Below are 23,375 nucleotides of genomic sequence, written 5' to 3'. Positions count from 1 at the left end.
CCAGTTCTACAATCAGTAACGACACAATGTTAACTTCAAATCGGCCATGGTGGTCGTATTTACACCATGTAAACTGGCAATTGGCAAATGCTATACATCAGGGTGAGGGGTTGTCTGTTTATTTTCGGAGAACAGGGTTACCAGCATATCACTAGTCAGAGTGTAGACAAGAGGTGGTTGGAGACAATGCAAGACAGGCGGAGAGGCTAAACCATCATTACATTCCTCTAGAAACACTAGGTCAGATTACATAATGTTTGTGATGTCAAGCTGCACTTTCAAGAAAGAAAATTTCAGAATATCAGAAATGCAGAAAATGTAAAACCAGAGCAATAATGGCATCCAGGGTGAGGGAGGAGAGGAGCAATTGATAGATCCAGAAATATCCCTAAAGATAGAGGCTGTGTCTGAATGCCCGGACTGAGACAGGAGACAAGGTTCCGGGGCAAAGGGTGGGGGGCGTTGGAATGAAGACCCTGACACTCAGGCAGGACCCTCAAAGAGCTGCACCTCAGTGAGAAGGGACACGTTCCACCCACTGGCCTGGAAGTTGGTAAGAAAGCTTGCTACCATTCTGGCTCTAGGCGGGAGAGAAAATATCCCCATAAGAAATCAAAACCCCAGGTCTGTGCTTTGTGTAGATTTAGAGCTCGAACTGACACTGTGCACATGTTGCAAAATTCTGAAACTCAGAATTCAGCACAATGCAAGGGGCAGCTGCAGAAGAAAAGCGCAGAAGAGCTTCTTCCAGAGGAACACGTCCACGACCCTGTAAGCAGGACTCCCATTAAAATCTGTCGATAATTTTTAAAAATAAAAATAAGATCAACTCACAATAAGGAATAGCTAAAGACACCAAAAATTTTACTGTGAGAGTCAGGAAAGGAATAAAAGGATCATTCATTCCACAATGCAGATCACCTGAGGCTGCTGCTGTGGGAATAGAGGAACACGTGGAAGATGAGCTCAGAATCAAGATTTACAAAACGTACAAGGAAACAATCCATTCTTAGAGTCAACGTCACTTGTGATAACAGAACAATCTGAAAGAGACTCTGAAGGATCCTTGGCTGCAGTGTGGCAGGTGGTTGAGGGGAGAGGATGGAGGCAAGGAGATCAGTTAGGAGGCGGCTGCTCTAGTTCAGATGAGAGAGAGAGGTGGCAGAATAGAGGCAATGGGAATGGATAAAATTTGACTATTTTAAGAGCATATTACAATCATTTCGTAGATGAGAAATCTGAGGCCCAAAATGTAAAGTGATTTCCACAAGGTCAAAGCGGAAATCGACTGGAACGCAGATATCCTGAGTTAACGTTCATGTTTTTTATATCACAGAGTAGTTTTTCCCGGCAGAGAATACCCACAAGTAGAAAAAATATCCCACAGTGACCAGCATTTGTAATAACAGTAGAGGAGGAAAAAATGAAATGGTTGGTGCCCTGTTCCTTCCTTCCCCACCTTGAATAGTGGAGGTGAGAGCCTGCGCTTCGGTGATGCCGACAATCTACTACCTCTTACCTGCTGCTCCAGCTCTTTCCTCGATGTCAGCTCTGAGTCCAACCTCTCCTCACATTGTTGGAGACGCTTTCTGAGAAACTCGTTCTCCATCTGAGCACAGTCGAAGCGCATTTGCCACTCGTCCTCTGTTTAACAAAGTCAGGGAGACCAGGATGAAGGGCTAGGTGAGAGATAGTGGTGCTCCTCCACCTAATTAGCTCTTTGCACACAATTTCACAATATTAATAGAGTTCCTGAGGCTTAACCTTGGACTTCAGGTTAGGAAATTCTGCTTTAAGTCCAAACTTACTTAAAAAAAAAACAAAAAACACTTCCTCCAGGCAGCCTGCCCTGACTACCCTGAGTTGTCTAAAGTTACTGACTGCTCACTAGTCTAAGCTCAGTTTTTTTATACTGTCCAATTTTTCCACAAGTGTACCCATAGTTTTTCCAAAAGAAAAATTCTTATGGGCAGGGGAGATATTTTAGTCATCCGTGGATCCTCAGTACCCTCTGGAAGAGTTTCTTACACACAAGTTTCCCCATGTTGTTTACAAATTCACCAACTGGAATCATCCCACTGGCCAACCACATGGGGCAACAGCATATATAATCAGTGACTCTTGGCTGAATTAACAAATAAATTAACAAAGGAGTAATAATTAAAGTGACGGTCAAAGATATAGCAACAGAGACAGTCACAAGATGTCTCCATGAGATAACAGAACAATCCCTTGATTTGGTGAAGATTTTTTTAAAAAATCAATGCTAATTGGTGAAGACTATTTGGTTGAACAGAATAGGCTAGACCAAATTATGATTTCTTTTTTTTTTCTTTGACCATCTAAATAATAATGTCCTATAAAGTAATGGAGCTGTAGAAAACATTCCACAAGTGAATGAACAGCTTAAAATAGAGACCATCCAAACTTCATCCACCTCTCCATCCATCTCTCCCTCTCCATTCATTCATCCATCTATCCAACCATCCATCATACATTCTTCCATCTACCTTCTACCTATCCAAACACTTACTGAGCACACTAATGTATACCAAGCATAAGAAATAGTGAATAAGAAGTCATTCCAGGGGACTCTAGTCGGGGAGATAAACACGTAAAAAGACAACTAAAGCCCAGCATGACTGGGGCTTTCGGAAGGGAAGCTTATGGAAATACAGAAGAGGATTTGAACTCATAAGGGCAGCAAACATATTTTCGTTCATCATTGTGTCCCCAGGCCTAAGCACAATACCTAACTTATCATAAATGCTCTATAACTTTCATTGGATATGTGGATTGATGGATGTTAGGGTGGAGGGATATAGGTGGGTACATGGATGGGTGGGTGGGTGGATGGATGGATAGATGGATGGATATGTGGATTGATAAATGGATAAATGGATAGATGAGTAGATGAAGAGACAAGTAAGTGGATGGATGGTTGGATGGATGGATGAATGGATGGACCGACGGATGGATGGACGGTCAGATGGACGGATGGATGGACAGATGGTTGGTGGCTGACTGGCTGGCTGGCTGGTTGGATGGATGGATAATGAGATCTTGAAGAAGGTGACCCCAGTAGGTATTCCCACATAACTGACATAAACAGAAGAATGGCATAATTGTAAGAAATTCAAGTTTGTTCAAGTTCCCACCAAGGTAAATAGTATCATTGTGGGGGGAAAAATCTGACTCTCCACTCAGAAAAAAATCTGAAGTAGCAAATAGCATAGCCTGAAAAAAAAGAGGAAGCAGGAAGCATTACTGAGGCCTAACCAGGTACTTTGTGCTACGTTGTGCTACGGAGTGAGTGGTGAGTGGGTACTGTGAACAGATAAGGAAGCCGTTCTCCTTTCTTCAAGGCTGATTCCCACCTCCGACCTCACTCCCCATGGGTGCCATTCTTAAGCAGTACATACAGCTCAGCCAGTCACTTTTTTTCCTGGGTTTATTTGACCTCCCCCTTTACACTGCAAGTTTCTCGAGAGCAGGGCTCAACTACAACCCATAGTGTCCAGCTCAGTGCTGGATGCATACCACAAAAGGTTCTCTTTAAATCTTTAACCATGCAAAAAGGAAAAACATGGAATATTTTTAATAATTTACGCTCCAAGCTTGATCCATGGTAGAGGTTGTGGTAGCATTGGAGTGGTGTGATTAAAGTGTTTTATTGCTTCTTCCAACTTTCCTATATTTTAGAAATTTTCTATAATGAGTATGCATTACTTTCATAATAAAAAACAAAAGATTTGTGGGCTGGCTTCCTGGAAATGAGCACCCAGAGCTGAGAGCCCACATAGCAGTGTGACTAATGTACTCATGAGCTACGTACATCTCCTCTCTCTTTCAACTCTCATATCTTTCCATAGGAAAACAAACTGGGGAGTACCATTGAGACATAAATCACAGTCAAGATGGAGCTGGAGCCGATGCTCTTCTGGGAAAATCGTGCTGTCCCCCACTGCTGGTTCTATGCAAACACCTTTTCCACTCCCTGTGTGTACCCTACTTTGTTGGGTCTCCTGTATTGAGAATCTCAAACTCTTTTGTATTAACCTCCCTGGTAAATGTCTGCCCTAGGGATGAGAGGAGAACCAGAGTGGAGTAGAAAGCAAATGTGCTTTGCCTCTTTCCCACCACCTCCAGACCTCTGTTCTTCTGAGTGTCCCTGACATTTCTAGGGCATAAATTCTCTGGGGGGACTGAAGGAATGATGTCAACATTTTATAAAAGCTGACAGACACACTGGGCACCCTTCTCACCTAATTCATTTAGACTGGGGAGAAGGGTTGACCAAGATGTCACTGTGCCCATCCAACCATAGTATGTGAGTCTCCAGGCAACTGTGTAAGATGGGCACCACCAGAAATTCCTGGCTCTGCTGGGTGCATCCATCTATCCTTGGGCAATTCAAGGGTCCTCTCACCTTCTCTCCATTCATTCAATAACTGCTGAGTGCCTGACACTGCTTTTAAATGGGGATAGTAGTAGTTTCTGCTCCACAGATTGAGCACGGACAACGATCCCACTATTAGTAGTAGTAATAATAATAAAGTAACTAATAGCTACCTAGCGCTCTGTGCCATGCACATGGCTAAACACTTTCTATTAATCATCTATGACTACATCCTCTGAGAGATTTTATAAAAAGGCACAAAAATTTCTATGCCCCAAATCACTCATAAGAGTGATTTGGAATCTAGATTTAAATCCAGAAATGCAATTTAATAGATTTCACTTTTAACTACTGAACTGCCTTCCTCAATTTTTACATTAAAATTATTCATATAAAGTTGCCTTGCCTCACTTTTATTTTTAATCATTCTTTGTATTATTAGTGAACAGCAACTGTCACATTGATAATTTATTATTTGGGATATTGTTGAATAATCTGTTTAATTACCTGTGTAATTATTTGCCTGTTCCACTAGACTGTCGGCTCCAGGAGGCCAAGGACTGTTCTTGTTTGCTCTGCCAAAGCCTCAGCCCCTAATGCAATGTCTAGTGCAAAGTAAGTGCTTAGTGTGAATGAATGTATGAATGAATGAATGAATGAAATAAAAGGACAGCTTTTGCCACCAACATATAATCCCAAGAGTTCCAATCTGCTCACCTCCTCCAGTGTGACTCCTTTCCAAGTCATTCAACTGAATTTTCTGCTGGGCTTCTTCCAACTGCTTCTCTACTTCTCTCAACTTCTTCTGGACTTGCTCATACTTGTTCTGAAAGAAAGGCCTCGCGGTTCAAACTCCAGCCAGATAGAGGCCTGGGCTGGCTATCTCACCCATGGTTCCTCTCAGATCAGACTGGCATTCCCTGCACAATCTGCACCATGGTACCTCCATAGCCAGGACTGTCCACCCTCTGCACAGTCCTTACCCAGGGCACCTCCAAGGCCAAAGCTTAGCAAGACCCAATCCAAATGTCTCCCGGGACCTTGAGCATGGGAGTCAATAAGCCTGTGCACCTTGCTTAGGCTCACTGATTACAGATGTGAACACAGCGGGGCAGGCCCAACCACTCCCAGCCACCCTGTTCATCCACCCCCACCACCCCAGACAACTCACCTTCAGCTCCTGGACCTCCCGGGAGGTCCGCAGCCGCTCTGCCCGCTCACTCTCCAGCACCTGGCAGGCCGCGTCCCCTTTGAAACGCTCATCGGCAAGTTCTGTGGTCAAGTCAGCAAACTGAGATGGAGAGGGTTAAAGCAGCGTCACTTGTTGGGACCACCAACCCTTCTCCCCACATACACACTCCAGAGGGCGGCGCTTGGACAAATCCCTGCCTATCGTGGCATGGCAACCCTTCAGTGTAATGACGTGCTTAAGAGTATGGACCTCGGAATTGTATTGATCTTGGTGTGTGAGAATTCATGGCCCAACACTCACCAGCTGTGCGACTGAACTAGGCAGGCTGCCTATGTGATTCTCAGTTTTCTCGGCTTTAGAGGCCAAGGGATAACTTATAGAAGTGCTCTGAGAATGAAAGGAAATAATCCACATAAAGCTTAGTTCAGTGCCTGGCACGTACTAAGTGCTCAATTTAAAAAGTTATTCTAGTAGAAATTCTCCTTAGCCATCCTTCAGTGAGCCATCTGTCTGGACTAACCAACAGACTCCCTCGTAAGACACACTCACAGATGCCTACCATATAGGAATGCTCTCAGCCAGGAAACCTCTGTGGTTCCCCATGGTCCATCTGCCTCTACCAGGTAAGAGCCATGCACACTATATATCAGTTGTGAGTGTCACCCACCCGTTCTTGCCTGTTGCATTTTTATCATAATTACCTATTCAATTAGCTATTACATAAACCTATAAAATATGACTGGATGAAGATTTTCCATAAAAACTAGATTGAATGCTTTGGAAGGAATAAAAAAAAGAAGTGAGCTGCTTTTTAAAATTCTGTCAACTAGGTATAGGTGTAAAACTATAAAAAACTAGAAGTAGAAAATAATTTTCTGCATTCAAATTACTTTGCTATTTGCTCTGCTTTAAAGATCAAAACTCGGAATTATTAGGCTCATGGTTTAAGAAGTGGATCTTGAGTCAGATGCTCGTCCCCAAGTTTTCGGTCCTACCTTGGGGAGTTAAGGTAGACATGTTTAAAGGTAAAAATAAAAACGTTTAAAAAGAAACAGTTTCCACTTGCACTGACTTTTTTCCTCCAATTAACTGACCAATTACAGATGCCAAATGGGTCATGACTCCTGTGGTGTTACTGTTCCAAAATGCAGATTTCCAGGTTCCAGATATGCCAAAGAAAGTGAGGAGAGAAACATATGAGTGGACCGTTACGACCAAGAGGCTTCAAAAGACCTTGTACCGAAGAGTCATTCATGGAGCAGAGGCTGCCTCTTATGCAATGAATAAAGAGGTAGAGAAAAAAATAGAGTCGAAGTATAGAGTTCAGGTCCAGATACAGCAACTAGCATGTCATGCAACCTTGGACAAGTCTCTTCCTCTCTGGGGCTTTGGTCACGAGTTAAAAAACACATTGAATTAGATGATGCCTATTGTCCACTGTCATTCTGATTATGCATCATAAATGTTGCCCATGAAGACATCAGCACACCTCACTGTCCCATCAGACCCTCTGCGGTGTGCTAAGGGGTGGTGTTATCACACAGACGCTAAGTGGCCCTCACAGTGTGAAAGCCAGCTGCCCTGCCAAGCTAGTCTCCATTAGAACTGTCTCAAAAATCACCCAGCTACCCCATGAAAAAACATCCCTGAGACATATTGCCAAGGGCAAAAACAGCAAAGTTGCAGAAGAGAATTTTGGCCTGTTCCCATTTTTGTTTGTGCTTGCACAGAAAAAGGCACTCCCAAACTCTTAACAGGGTTTGTTTTTTCCTGGAAGTGTGGGCTCACAGGGAACTCCAATTTCCTTGTGATGCATTTCTGTACTGCTGAATTTTTAAACCCCTTTTGTAATAAGAAAAATGCAAAACAATAAATATCTTTTTAAAGTAGTCCAAAGAAATAGTAATGGAGCTACAGAGACTGGAGCTGCTCTGTGCCTTCCACGCTCCCCAACTTTTTTCCTCCTCAAGACCATCCGCTTTTCATCTTGTTGATCCACCAGTGATTGCTCAGACCACAATGCATATTTCAGTAGAAACGAAGGAAAAAGGAGGCTTAAGAGGAATGTTCTGAAGTCACACAGCAAGTAAGTGGCAGAGCTCAGACTTGGACCCAGATCTGTCAGATCCAAGTAATGACCACGACTGTCTTTGAGATGAAGCGTCCTTTTGCTGTTCCTTATACTGTTGTCTTTAAAGTGTTCTGGAGAAACAGGTGCATTGCAATGACTCGAGATGGTTGTTAAAATGCAAATTCCAGGATTTTTATATCCCCCAAATCGTAATCTTTTTGGTGGGACCCAGGTATCTAAATTTCAACACACTCCAGGGTGATTCTTATGCACAACGTTTAAGAATTACCGCCATAGAAGTTGCTAGGTTCTCCTCCTAAGCTTGGCCTCACACTTGGCTTTAGATGGGTTAGATTTGCTTACAGGCACACAGAAGCATTGGAACTGGAGAAGTGATCACTTGCATTAGGCACCAAATACGGGCCAGTGTAATCCAGGTATACCCCAGAGCACACTCTAACCCCCGCACCCCGCCCCCATCTCTGCAATCAGCATTGATCTCAAACACCAGGATTATGTTCTCTCCGCCTTAGCTAATTCCTGTGAAATTTAATTTGTGCTAATCAGCCTGAGCAAAGGGAGCACAAAATTAATTTAATTCATTAATTTTGAGTTCCACAGAACCCAAGTCTGGAGCCCCAAGGACAATTAGCCTTTTCAAATTGGAGAAATGACAGGTATTTTTCACAGAGGCAAGTAACCCCTGACCTTCCCTTGTTCCCACAAATCCCTCTGTCTTCCCACATTTAGGGGCCCAAGGGCTTTGACCAGAGGCGAGAGGTAGGTAGGCTCTATGCCCAGAGCTATTGGGTGAATAAAAATGAAAAACAATTTAGCAAGGGAAGAGTCTGGTTTGCAAATCCAGAAGGGTCCTTGCAGATTACTCAAGGACCAATTAACTAAAAATGATTCTGAAACCTCCCCTGGATCTACCACTTGGCCAAATCATCAGAAACCCTCTTTCTACTTAGGGATAAAGACTCCAGGGTCTGCCAAAGAGAAGAGACAGGAATGACTGAATTTGCTGTACATTTTGCAACATGTCAAACAATATATCCTGAGCGAGGGCACCATTTGCTGTTTAGAGGAAGAGTAGGAATGGAGATTTGATCGCTTCTAAAAATTGAGCATGTGTGATCTAGGGCTGTCACTGTCACAAGTCATTCATTATGTGAGCACCTACTGTGTGCCAGACCCTGCCCTTAAGGATCCCACTGTCAAGTTGAGGAGATAAGAAAACCATATGTGGGGTGCCATGTCTTAGCCCAATCTGCCCTTAGCTCTTATATACAAGGACTCTCAAGACCCCAAACCATCTTTCTTGTAGAGAGCAAACACTGCCTTTTCACTCTCCTCTACTTTTTGATTTAACTGAAAAAGGATCTGTTCATTACAAGCCCTGGTATGAGAACTAGCTCTCACTCATCAAATGCCGGGGATAGACTTGTGCTAAGTTCTTGGAATATGCCATCTTCTTTAAATTCATCAAATGCCTTATGGAAGGGGGGCGATATTTTTGTTATTTCCTTTTCACAGAACAGAAAACTGAGGAACTGAGTGGTGAAATGATTTGCTCAAATAGCAGCTGATAAGTCACAGAGGGGGTCTAGCCTGAGAAGCCTGAGTCCCAGGTCCTAACTCATAACTACAGCACTGATCTCTGTCCCAGAGCCACCATCCATCCAGCTCAAATCCTCATCCCTGGGAGTCAGCAGAGTGGGAGCCATCAACCACCTAGAGCAGACCAGGAAGCAGTGGTCAAGTTAAACAGCTAGTGGGGTACAGATCAAAGGCCAGATAAGACCTGAACCCCAAACAGTCCTGCAGGGCCATGGCCAAAGGGAACCTATGTGGACCCCCAGCGGAACAGAAGCCCCATCCCCATCAACCTGAGAAACTAAAAGAGAAAATGAAAAAAAAAAATTGAAAAAAGAGAGAAGAAGAGAAAATGAATCAATAAGTGAAAGGCCGACTTAACTGCATAGCCAGCTGGCTGGTCAATGTGCTTTGTCAAAAAGCTTAAGCCTCAGCTTCAGACTTCAGTCTAGGGTACCTGCCCTCAAAGCTGCCTCAGTCATTAGGGAAAATTGAGAACAAATCTCTAGCTTAGTGGCATGCTCTGCGCTTCACCTAGAGATGCTGGGAACCAGTTCAGACACCATCCTATACATTTCTCTTCCCAGCCAGCATATCACCCACCCACAACTAAGTAACAGTAATAGCTACCTTAATAATCATCACTACCATAGATAATGCTTACGACATGCCCAGCACAGGTTAATTCACAGAACCCTCAGCAACTCGGAGAGGTATTGATGTCTCCACATTGCACAGGAGGAAACTGAGGCACCAAGGAGTAGACATTCACCCAAGGACACCCAGCCAGCCAGTGGGAGAGCTACCTATGAATCAAGGCAGCCAGCCCTTATTCCTAACCACTCATCAAACTGCGTCTTGGGGGCTCAAAGAATATGTGTTGATTATACTAATAAGTGTCTGCGAACCAAGGAGTAAAGTGGGGGCTCCACAGCCTCTGGTATTTGGTAAGTGGGGCCACTTTCCTAAGAATGCCAGGAGAAGGGTCATGATTCCGAGAGGGACACATGGGGATGATATAGTACCAGCTGGCCTTGGGGGTAGAAGGGGAAGTTATGTGCTTTTATGAGCTTTTAAAGGGGTCTTCAAAGTTCTCTAGAGCCATAGCCCCTCCCCTCCCAAGAAAAATTAACTTCTTGGGCACTATCACCCACACATCCTGTCTTGAAAATGTCTTTTGGTCCATCCTTCACCTTCGGGATGGAGTCCAAACATCTAACATGACACTCATAGCCCCTGTGATCTCGCCCAGCTTCATGGCCTGACCCCCACCCTATAACTTCCCCCCCACCCCGCACATGAGACACTTCAACCACCAGGACTGTGGGTGCCAGACCAGGTCCCCACACTCTGTCTCTGCTCCTGCTGTGCCCTCTGCCTGGAATGCCTCTCCACCTCATCGCTGGCCAGCTCCTGCTCACCCTTCAAGACTACTCCTCCAAGAAGCCCTACCTGACCCCATTCCCAGTCTGGGTAGATGCTCCTCCTCTATCACGGCCTGTTTGGATCCAGCCAGACCTGGTTTCAAATCCCAGCTCTGCCACTCACCACCCATGTGATTGATGTTGGGCAAACCGTTTTATTTGTCTGGGCTTCACTTTAAACATAGGGGTACTAACACTTTCCTCACAGTCTGATTTGAAGGTAAAATTAGATAATGCAGGTAAAGGATTTATCACAGTGCCTGGCACAGACACATTGCTCATTAAATGTTACTTTAATTATTAAATTTAGCATTGTTCCATTCATTTATTCAATTTGCATTGAATGCTTCGAGGGGTATAGAAATAGCTAAGATATATCATTCTCTTCGAGAAACTCAGTCTGCTGGGGAGTGGGTAAAAAGAATTCAAATACATATTAGTAATAACGGTGATGTCTAAAGACTTGCTATGTGTGATAACTGCTTTATATGCACCTATTATTGTCACCATTTTATTGAAGATGTCACAAAGGCTCAGAGACTTGAAGAATTTGCCCACAATGCTTTGTACAAAAAGTATAGAAAGCCAACCATCCTGATCAACCTCTGCTCCCATACCAGATATGGCAGCTCAGGTCATTGTACTCATCTCTTACCTTACAAGGTTCTTGGCTTCTTTGTTTCTGTTACAAGGTAGGTAGAGAAGAGATTATGGCTCTGATTTTTATATGGGGAAACTGAGGCACACAGAAAGAACATTCCAGCTTTTACCCTGCTCTGTTGGGCCTTAACTAACTTCACAGTGATCATCGATGAACACACATTATGGCCACAGAGCCTCTGAAGCTAGCTGTCTGCTGGGAATATACCCTCCCCAGTATGCCCTAACAGTTAAGGCCCAAGAGACCATGACATTCTGAGTTGGATAGGAAACCAGGCTGTCTTATTCTCCTAGGAATCAGAGAATACCACATCATCCCCACAGAGGCACAGAGCTGTGGCAGGGCATGGAACTAGGTGTCAGAAGACCTGGGATGTGATCTAGGCTCAGTAACCACTTGACCACGTGACTCTGGCATTTCCCTCATCATCCTAGAGATAAGCAACCAGCCCCACTCAACGACCATCAGGACCAAACTCCCCCAGCGCTTCGCAAATAGACTTTCTGACCTAAATCTCCAGTCCATACTGTATCCTGGTGGATCCTCTCAGCAATTCCTCATCAAAAAGGGACACCACTCAGACTAATGAGGCCAGACACTGGAGTGCACAGGCCTCAGTCGTTTGCCATAAATAAGATCTTGGGAAAGCCCAAAATATATTCCAGAGAGAGAAGAACACACACCTCTCTCATATATCCCCATGAGCTCCCACAGCCTTATAGGTACTTCCTACAAGAGGACAGGCCAGCTTTCTTGTGAAAATAAAAAACCCCACTTTGCATCAAGGCAGACTTTGCACGCTTGAAGAATATTTATAGCCAGTTTCTCCAAGAATCCTCGTCTCCTCTTCTGCTCCTTTACAAATGAAGCACTTAAATCATTTTGCAATAATGTTGTCTTTTTAATAAGCCTAGTCAAATGGAGTTTCTGATGAGGAGGCACGATGTGTCTCAGCTACATTTCTATTGACTGCTTCCACCCCCTACTGTGACAAGGGAGTGGGGCGCAGAGGCTGTGAATAGGGACTGGGGTGTCTCTAATGCATGGCCCTGCAGGGGTGTCTGCTCCCAAGTGTTAATAGAAAGTCACCAAAATAAAGTAGAACCACGTGGAAGGAGAAACCTTCTATCTGTTCTCTAGCCTGTTTCTCAAAGTGTGGGACCTGAACTCAGCACCTGAAAACTTATTAGAATTACAGAAACTCCGGGGCCACCCTAAGCCTACATTCTTTAAGGATCTCTCAGGATCCCTAAGGCAGGTCTCCAACAATCTGTATTCTAACACCTGCTCCAGGGGTTTTGGCCCACTTTCGAGTATAAGCATCACTGCTCTAATGCAGCATGACCACCTGCATCAGGATCCCCTCAAGGCTTATAAGAACTGTGAAGGACTCCTCCATCAAGATTCCCTTCTGGATCTTGGAAGAGAAGGGCCTGGGGATGCTACAGGGTTAACAGTGATTCTGATGCTCTTTAAAGTGCTAAAGCAACCAATATAAATCCATAGTAGCTTTTGGGGGCAGAAGAGGGAATTAGAGCCCTTTCTTCAAATGAAATCTTACTTGGGCCTCAATATGTTACATTTCACCAAATCTGAGCTGCCATCAATTATAAGATTTACCATTATAAACGTAATAAAAGAGTCTATGGCCATGCCACCCTGAATAAGCCCGATCCAGTCTGATCTCAGAAACTAAGCAGAGTCGGGCCTGATTAGTACTTGGATGGGAGACCACCTAGGAAGACCAGGTGCTGTAGGCATAAAAAATAAGGGATTGTAAGCTGACAAGGTCTTTGCAATCTGTGAAGTCAACCAAAGGTTGCCTCACCTAACTAACTAAATAAATAAATGAAATGCATTTTCATGATAAAACTTGCGCTTGGACATCTGAAATTATATAATTGTATTAACCAATGTTACCCCAATAAACTTAAGAAAGAAAGAAAGAAAGAAAGAAAGAAAGAAAGAAAGAAAGAAAGAAAGAAAGAAAGAGCTGCCAATTTTTCGTGTGAGATGCCCCTGATTGTTAAGATACATTCCATTTCAAGAAATGTACAAAGATGGAAAATAATGTGTACCTGAGAATTGACAAAATATAGAATGAAACCAAAAAAGTGCACCTACTACAACTGAAGCAGGTTTGGGAGTTCTGGAGCCCTTTGATCTCTTCCTCGCCCTCTGGCAGTTTTGAAGACAGAAAATACAACTTCGAATAATTGCATCAAAAAAGGCAGGCCACAGAGTGGAAGAAGAGATCTGTACCACAGCTATCCAACAACAAAGATATGCTACAAATCAATAAGAAAAGCAACAGAAAAGACTTGAAAGACCACTTTACCGAAGAGGATAGCCAAACAGCCAAAAACACGTGCAAAGCTGCAAATTAAAAATCATAATGAGGCACTACTACACACTCACCAACAACGCTAAATAAAAAAGACAGAAAATGCCAAGTGCTGGTAAGAATGTGGAGCAACCGGAAAGCTCACCTGCTGCCTGGGGAGTTTAAATTGTTACAAACACTTAGCAAATTGCCTGACAGTATCATTAAACTGAAAATAGAAATCTTAAAACCCAGCAATTCCATTCTTAGGTATAGTCCTAACATAAACGTATGATATGTGAACCAAAAGACAAGGGCAGGTTTTCTTCATAAGAGTTTAAAACTGGAAACAACCAGTTAGAGTAGAATGGATAAATAGTGGTCTGTACCCACAATGGGGATAGTATACAGCCATGAGAATGAATCACACAGCCACCCACAAAACATGGATGAATGTCACAAACATAAATGTCAAACGAAAGAAACCGGACACAAGTAAGTACACACGTTTGATTGCACTTAGACAAAGTTCAAAAATAGAAGAAAATTAGGGTTAGAAATCAGTTTGGTGGTTACCTCTGCAGAGTACTGCCTGAAAGCGGGCATGCCAGGGGGGTTTGGAGGGAGTTGGGAGGGATCTGTTGGGAGTGATCCAAGTCTCAGTCTGGGTGCTGGTTGCATTGGTGTGTTCACTTTGTAAAAATCCATTGAGATGTATACTTACAATGTGTGAACTTGCATGTATGTTGGACCTTAATATACCATTTAAAAAGAAGGAGGAAGATGAGGGATTAAAAAAGAGGAAGAGATGGGAATTGGGCAGGAGGAGGAAGAAATCACAACACTTTAGTCTTCTAAATGTGAGATCAATGTACCATTCCACCAGCAGCCTATAAAAGTTCCTGCTGCTATACATCTTTGCCAACACTTGGCTACAAGAGACTTAGATTTTGCCCATCTGAAGTGTGAAATGGTATCTTTGGGCTGTTAATTTGCATTTCTTGATTGCTAGTTAGGTTGAGCATCTTTCCATGAGTTTATTGCCCATTTGAATTCCTGAACATTTGAACTCTTGAAATAAGAGCCCCCGTCTTGGGAACTGCGAATTTCTATTTTTTGCTCCTTTTCCTCCCTATCGGAGTGTTTGCCTTTTTCTGATGATTTCAAGAAGTTCTTTACATATTCTGGCTACTCTCTGCCAGTTACATATGTTGCAAATTTCACCTCCAAGTATGTGGTGGGTCTTCATTTTTTGCTTTGATAAATAGAAGTTGATATATTACTTTAAAATGAAAAAGGGAATCCTTGTACATTGTTGGTGAGATTGCAACTTGGTGTGGCCACTATGGAAAATAGTCTGGAGGTTTCTCCAAAAATGAAAAATGGATATACCATTTGACTCAGCAATTGCACTTCTGGGTATTTATCCAAAGGAAACCAAAACAATAATTCGTAAAGATCTATGCACTTCTATGTTCACGGCAGCACAATTTATAATAGCCAAGATACAGAAGCAACCTAAATGCCCATCAACGATTGGATAAAAGGTTAGGGTTCATATATACAATAGGATATTACTCAGCCATTAAAAAAAATGAAATCCTACCATTGGCAATGACATGGATGGACCTAGAGGTTATTATGCAGAGTGAAATAAGTCAGACAGAGAAAGATAAATACCATATGATTTCACTATATGCAGAATCTAAGGAACAAAAAGAACAAACAAATAAAAAACAGACTCACAATTATAGAGGTCAATCTGGTGATGGCCAGAGGGGAGGGGGGTTGGGGGGCTGGGAGAAAGGAGTGAAGGGTTAAAGACGTACAAATTAGTAGTTGATAGATGGTCACGGGATGGGGAGCACGGCATAGGGACTGTAGTCAGCATTAATGTAATGGCTAAGTGTAGAGCCAGAGGAGAGAGAGAGCAATCAAGGGGATCGTTTTATAAACTATATAAATATCTAACCAATGTACTGTATACTTGAAACTAATAGTAAAATTAAATTAAAATAAAAAGATCATGACAGAGTGGCTGCAGAAACAGATATGAGATTCTGACTATCTCCTATTAAGCCAAACATTAAAGAGAATTGAAAAAAATAAATAATAATTAAATAAAATAAAATAGTCAAATGTATCATTTTTTTCCCTGAGAGTTGTGCTTTTGTGACTTGTTTAATAAATGTTTCCCTTTGGAGCCGGTTAACATAGGTTTGAATCTAAGGTCTACACTTGCTGGTTGTGTGGCCTCAGGAAGATACCTAATATTCCAGGGCCTCAGTTTTCTCCTCTGTAAAATAGGGACAATAACAATAAACACTTCACAAGGTTATTCCGAAGAGGCTTGTAAAGCACTCAGTGCAGTGCCAGGCACACCATCTTCTCCATGTCTGCAGATGTCACCCTGCACAGGGACCCCACACAGGAGAAATGAAGATACCTTGCTCTCTAGTAGGTCCGCATTCTGCCGAAGTTCATTCCGAGACTTCTCCGATTTCTCTAGCTTCTGTCTCAGTGCAGTAAGCTCCTCCTACAAAAACAAATACCATAACAGAAGCCATTCTGGACCAGTGGTGTGGGTTCCATGTGTGTTATGAGGGCTGGGAAATGGAGTGGGTGATTCAGCCAGCATACCTGCACGATGCCCAGGCGCTGTATTCCTACAAGGGGTTCTTTCTTTATCTTTCTTTCTTCCTTTCTTCCTTCCTTCCTTCCTTCCCTCTCTTTTTCCATCTCTCCCTCCATCTGTCTCTCTGTCTCTGTCTCTGCCTCTCCCTCCCTCACCATTTCTGAACATCAATGTCTGTACTATGCCAGTCTACTCCACAGCAGCCCGGACTGGGGACCGAATGCATATTCATGGAATGGGCCCATTGCTAACCTGAGCCTGGGCTTGCCTCAGTGGGACGGTGTGATTCAGCTCTTCCTCCTCCCCGAATATCACTTTTCTGCCAGTGACTCAGCACTGTGCTTACAATACCACCATTAGGAGCAACTTACACACACCCACCCCCGGCAGGTGAAAAGAACTATGGAACAAACACACAAAGGAGTCGGACGTGTGGCCATGAAAGAAGAATGAGGAAGCTCCCTATAAAACACGACATGGCATGATTCAAAAAATATTTTTAAGTGACAATGAAAATTGCAAGAGAGCAAATGTAGTATTCTCCTTTTTGTGTAAGAAGGAAAGGAATTCTGTGTGTGTGTGTGTGTTTAATTTTTGCAAAAAGAAACAAGAGGGAGGATAAACCAGAAACCAATCAAAACAGTTACCTATCAAAGGTAGGTGCTAACAGGTAGAAAGGACAGTAAGGGAAGTGTTTTCTGAGAGGTAAGAAGATAAAAGACTTAAAGATCCCACTGTCGGGATTAAATGGTAAGTGTTCATGCATCCCAGGGTAGTCATGGTGCATCTAACCAGCACCCATGAGCCTAGAGAGGAGCTGGGCACAGGAACGAGGGTGGTCCGTGTTGATGGGAGCAGGGGGATATCTGGAAGCGGGGTGCCCAGGGTTGTTGGACAGAGCACTCCTGGCTCAAGAACTTTCAGATGTGGAGGTAGTAGGTCTGGATGCAAGCATCAAGATGGGGCATGGGGAGGGAGTAGCCACCTGGCGACTGCCTGCCACGTAGACCAACCTCTTTGGCACGAAGCTGCTCATCTCCAACGGTGGCACTCAGCAGGGGCCGGAGGGAACCGAAGAGTTGCCACCACGGCCAGTCTTTGACTGCTAGGAACACAGCCATGTTCTTCTGGAGGCACTGTGCGGCCAGCCGATGAATCTGCAGGGGAAGGAGACCAGAGAATTGAGGGGTTCCTTCCCGACCTGGTGAAGGTGAAGGTAAGAGAGGAGGCAGAGGGTGACAAAGGAGATGGAGGAAATATCCTGGTGGAAGGGGTTAGATACTTAAATTTTTTTTTAAAGCTTCCTTCCAGGGAATCGGGCTCTTGGCATCAGGCATAATACCACAATTGAATCTTCCATGACCTAATAATAATAGACGAGCAGTAGAAAATAATATGCAATGGGTCATACCTTATCATCAGATTAGGTTCAAAAGTCACCATGCAAGGCAAAAAATGATCCTTGAAAATCCCTAAAATTGCCCACCAGAAACAATGGCCACTATTATGTTGTCGATATTTTGGGAATAGATATCATTTTAAGTGTATTTAGCATGAATTCCATGCTTCTCAAACCTGAGTGTGCATCATAATCTCCTGGAGAGTTTGTCAAAACACAGATGGCTGGGCTCCACCCCCAGAGGGTCTGAGTCAGTATGAGTCTGGGAAGGGGCCGAGAATTTGCATTGCTAACAGATCCCCAGTTGATGTGGATGCTGCTCTTCTGGGGACCACAGTTTGAGAACCAATGACCTAATTAACGGTTATTGTAAAAGGAAATTGTGCTGACTAACAAGCCAGGAAATCCTTTGCTCTTACCATCATCCCAATAGCCAACACATGTACAGCAGTTACGGGGCTTCACACATGCTGGACACTACCCTGAGCGTCTCACACGCTTTATAGCTCAGTCCTCACTACAGCCTTGTAAAAGCAGGTGTTATTATCATCTCTATTTTACAGATGGGGAAACTGAGGTGCAGAGAGGTAAAAGTCATGGGTCCAGTGCCACACAGCTTCTCAGTGGCAAAGTCAGGATTTGAACCCCTGCAGTCTGGCTGCAGACAGAGTCCAGGCTCTTAACTAACCTCTGTTCCAAATTATCCCAAGGAATAAACTGCCAGAGCGCAGTGGGTCAATGGGATTGCCCACGATGTTTTAATTATTAATGTTCTTGCCTTTTTCTGCTTTTGTCAAGTACATAGACTTGACTTTACAAATTCATATAAGCTGGAAACACAAGTAATGAGACTCCGTACTAGTAGGGGTAATCAATAGTAACAATGCTAAGGTAACAGCAATGAGTATTTATTGAGCAGTTACTATGTGCCACGTACTATACTCAGCGCACATGATCTCATTTCACTTTCACCCAGCTAGTAAGTGGTGGAGATGGGATTTGAACATAGGTCTTTTATGTCTCCAGAGCCAAGCTGCCTTGTCTCCATTGTGTAGACTACAGAGAAGAAATTCAGTCTCTGGAGCTCTCTGAAGATAGTGGTTCAGGAATTCAGACTCTTCATTGGCCCTTGGGTCCCAAAGGTCTCAGTGGCCGGATCCTGCCCATGCTCTATCTGCTGACTCGTGAAAGATGGGACAGGCTGAAACCATGAACTGACCCCCAAGGGTTTGGACAATCCCCTGGATGCCAAGATCAAGGCTGACATCGTTGGTAATTTGATGTCCATGTCCCAGAAACAATCATAACATCTTGTAAAGTGTCACTGAAAGACTCACCACTCGGTGATTGGTGGGCTGGTATCATGGGAGACGTGCAGACCCCCATGCTCACCCCAGACCCACTGGATCAGAATCTGCACATTAACAATAACTAGCAGGGGATTTGTGCACAAGAGCAAGTGTAAGAAGCACGAGATTATAGCCCCAGACCAGCACGGATGGTGCTTTTCCAGGATCTCACACCTCTGCCGGGTTCATGAGGCATGCTGGCCTCCATACCTTCAGCTTCTTGAATTCCTGGCGAGACAGAAAGCCCTTGCAGGCTGCCTGGAATAAAATGATGCTGTGAGACACCAGCTTCTCTCGCTGCTTCTCAAGTCTGGAGATCACGCCCGCCTTAAGGAAAACCTGGAAGGAGAGAAGGTGGCAGGTGACTTCTCATCCACTGAACAAGGCTGTCTGAATTGGGAGCTGGTTGCTACTCAGACCCCAGTTCTCTTATATCCACCTAGAATATTTGTTAGCAGTTGCCCTTGACTGAAAGTCTAAATTATCAAAGTATCTAGTCTCCTGATGGCTCTTCTTTCCCATTGCTAGCCCCTGGATACTCAGAGTGTGGTCCATGCACCAGCAGCATCATTACTGCCAGGGATCTTGTTAGAAATGCAGCACCTTGGGCCCTTCCCCCAGACCTGCTGGATAAGAACCAGTATTTTAACGCCATCTCCAGGGGATTCAAACACACATTTTTTTTTGAAAACTGCTAGGGCAGATCTGCCTAAACTTCTCTGGGCACCAGAATTCCCAGATTCCCAGGCCTCACCCCAGGAAAGACTGAATCTGTGGGTTTGGTGTCAGTCATGGAAATGAGAGTTTTTTGAGGAGTGGCACCCTAGAAATCCTCAGTCCTGCCTTATAAGGAAGGGCAGAGAATGTGGGGGAAGTGAGGCCAGCCCTCCGTGGTCAGGGAGAATGGGGCCAGCCTGGTGCCACCCACGGAAGGTGCTCAGGCATCTAGCGGAAAATGGCAGTCCACAACTTCCAGGCTTTGGTTCATCAATAATGGATGAAGGCCTCTGCAGCAATGTGATCAATGCCTCCTCAGCATCCCGCAGGGCCACCTTTGAATAGACTGCAAGGAACACAAAAGGATTTTCCGAGAGAGCCCGAGCTTTGGGGCCAGGTCTGCTCCAGCCAAGGCTGTAGGGTAGCTACACTTGGTCTCAGCTCCCCAGAGGCAAAGGAAAGGTGCTCATGGTGAGATTTGAGTCAATGACAGGGGGAAGGGGTTACTTTTCAGATGCCTTTATGCTTATTTCTAGTACAGCCCTGTGCATTTCTTTGCCAGATATAGCTTATTACCCCAAAGATGTTTGATTTCTCTAGAAACACTGGACGGTTCCATCTTAATCAGTGACATTATCAAGTATTTGGCGACATTACCAAGATATAGCTTATTACCCCAAAGATGTTTGATTTCTTAATCTTAATCGGTGACATTATCAAGTATTTGGCGACATTACCGATTAATGGTTAACACTTCATGGAGCCCTTACTGCTGTTCTGGATCTGAACCAACCACTTGATATGCACATAAAGCACTTTGCATGCATAATCCTATATGGCAGTTGTTATGACCCCCCCCCAACCCCATTTTATGGAGGGAAAAACTGAGGCTGAAGAAAGGCCGTTCACCATGATCCCCCACTAGTAAATGGCAGCACGAGGAGTTATGTTCCTCTATATGACTCCAGATAAGGCTACAATTATCACTGAATGTAATCAATATTTACGTGGCATCTACAATTTTCAAAGCTTTTTCTCCTATGTCCCGTTTTAACATTCAAAACAACCCTGTGAGGAATCTATTGGTTCAGGAAGGTCGTGTAACCGACTCAAGCTCACACAGCCAGTGATCAGCTTGAACCAAAAACCTTGAGTTCATCTCCTGCACCTCGTCTCCATGTCAGCATGAGGCTTCATTTCCTTATTCATTATTCGAACTTCACACACCTGAAGTTTGAGCTTGCATCCTAATTTGATTCAATGTAGAACAAAGGGTCTCAATAGTCTCCATTCCCCTAAATTCATTTTCTGTAATGAAGACCACACTGCCAACCCCGCAGCAAACGCTTTCTTGATGGGAAAATGAAAATTAGCACACCCAATCGGTGCTAACTCTGTTTTTGCAACCCTCCATCGCCTTACAGAACACTTCCTATCAGCCAGAGCCACCAAGACAATTAGCCTCATTGAAATAAAGACACGATTGACTCATTACCTATCAGATTGCTTCAGTAATGACTGTATTAATTTCACAAGCTAGTGAGTCCCAAAAGCTGCTATAAAAAAAAAATCAATGATCAAAGTGATGACAACACTAGTTCATATATTACAAAAGGCGGCAGCTGCTGCCTAAACCACTATTGATTAAGTATGAAGCTTTCATTAAAAAGATAATTGGAAATGACCATACCCAGAACGAGAATAAGTCATTGCCTCTGCAGAATCTTATTTTGATTTTTTTTCCCCCTTTTAATAGCATATTGCCAACCAGAAGGCCACTGCATGTGGAATCCCACCTTATTTGTAAATGTCATGGCCCTCAGCAGAGGCCTCAATAAGACACCAGGGGCTGAAAATCACAAAGAAAAATCTAAATTATTCGCTTTTCATAGGTCCGGCTGCTTATCGGACCTAAGCAGAGTGTAACATCCTAATATCCTCATCTTTAAGGAATCTATGGGGGCCATTGTTATGCAAGCTGTTTTTTTTTCTCTAAAACTGCTGAAGGCCATGGTTAAAAAATCTGATATTGTAATAGCTTCCATATCTGGTACTGCTGAGGAATTGGCTCTTCTCATCTTAGTAATTTTCTAAGTTTAATTCTTTAAACGTTAAAATGTTGTCCTGTTTGATAAGCATCTTGCCCTACTGACAAATGCTTTCAACAACTAATGACAGCCAAATCCTGTTAACTGACAATTTACAGGTTTCCACAGCCAACTTGAGAGGTAGAAAGCAATGGCCTCATTTTATGGATGAGGGGACTGAGGCTCAGAGGCGAGATCACTCACTCAAGATTCACACAGTGGAGCCTGGGTGTGGGCTAGGTCAGTCTCTTCTCTCTTCCCACCTATTAAGTGCCGAATCCTGCAATGCATGAGAGTTGCATCTGCCCTTAAAGATGTCAGTCTATTGCCCACCCTGGCTTCCAAAGGATACACTGACCTTAATTTGCTCTTGATCATTTCTTAGTGAAAATCAAGTATTACTCAATAATAATAATCTTTTATTACTGGGATGTTTGGCCTATAGACTGCTGGCCCTCACCACTGTGAAACTATATAGTGATTTCTCACCTTCTGCTTTCTTCCTTGCTTGCAATAGTTGCTGGGAACATAGGGACTGGTTTTTATATTTATGAAATAACTAGTAATTATCTAGACTTGTGGTTCTCAAACTTGAGTGAGCATTGGAATCCCCTAGAGCAGCAGTCCCCAACCTTTCTGGCACCAGGGACTCGTGCTCCTAAGAGAATCTTAATGCCTGATGATGTGAGGTGGAGCTGAGGCGGTGATGCTAGTGCTGGGGAGCAGCTGCAAATACAGATGAAGCTTCAGTCATTCGCCCTCCGTTCACTTCCTGCTGTGCGGCCTGGTTCCTAACAGGCCACAGACAGGTACCAGTCAGCGGCCCAGGGTTTGGAGACCCCTCCCCTAGGGGACTTGTTACATCCCAGACTGCTGGGTCCCACACCCAGAGTTTCAGAGTCACCGGGTCTGGGGTGGCACCTGAGAGCTTATGTTTCCTGCAAGCTCTCAGGTGGTGCTGGTCTAGAGAACTGCTGGTCTAGAAGGATAAAGTTGTTGGAGCTGAAGAATAATTCCTCTGAGTCCAAACCATAAAGACCAGTATGTAAAGACTGCTATCTATTTCCATTAATAAATAATAGAACTCATGGTGTATTTAAAAGACTCTGAATTTGAACCAATCCATCTTTTCATGGGATCTACACCAAGAGAAAGTAAGGGAAAAACAGAAATAATACGTGAGGTTGCCTAGTGTAGCACCTGGCTCCTGGTGGGAGCCCAGTAACCAACAAGTTTATCTCTCCTGGAAATGTCTGCAAGGTTGTTGCCAACTCCCAGCAGAATAAACAAGGGTGAGACCATAGTAGACTAATAGTTTCAACCAATACACTTTAGCAAGATCCAGAAGTCTATAGGGCAAGGTTAGTGTGTGTCTCGGGTAACAGTATCAATGACTGTGAGCTCTCCAAGGAAGGAGGTGTGATGGTACAAGCTACTCAGGGTTCCAAAAAGTACTAATGGCCAATAATGCCACCATGGTGGGCTTTTGGAGACCAGAGTCCTTCCCCAGTACCTCTCAAAG

General features: G+C 43.8%; 1 protein-coding gene and 1 pseudogene across 1 annotated transcript in view; one reads left to right on the top strand and one right to left on the bottom strand.

Annotated features, from left to right (window-relative positions):
* The window catches only part of MYO18B (myosin XVIIIB), a 228,518-nt gene that overhangs the window by 118,631 nt on the left and 86,512 nt on the right, over positions 1-23,375 (bottom strand). The window contains exons 22-27 of the mRNA XM_006904961.1: positions 19,260-19,388; positions 17,315-17,458; positions 16,113-16,202; positions 5,571-5,690; positions 5,117-5,225; positions 1,520-1,644 (exon numbers count right to left, since the gene is read on the bottom strand). Of these exons, the coding sequence (XP_006905023.1) occupies positions 1,520-1,644; positions 5,117-5,225; positions 5,571-5,690; positions 16,113-16,202; positions 17,315-17,458; positions 19,260-19,388 (717 nt within the window). The remainder of the gene's footprint in view (positions 1-1,519; positions 1,645-5,116; positions 5,226-5,570; positions 5,691-16,112; positions 16,203-17,314; positions 17,459-19,259; positions 19,389-23,375) is intronic.
* LOC112480943 lies at positions 12,985-13,103 on the top strand (annotated as a pseudogene).

The sequence above is a fragment of the Pteropus alecto genome, unplaced genomic scaffold (assembly GCF_000325575.1).
Source record: "Pteropus alecto unplaced genomic scaffold, ASM32557v1 scaffold190, whole genome shotgun sequence".
Lineage (NCBI taxonomy): Eukaryota > Metazoa > Chordata > Mammalia > Chiroptera > Pteropodidae > Pteropus > Pteropus alecto.
This window is presented reverse-complemented; position numbering and strand designations above follow the sequence as displayed.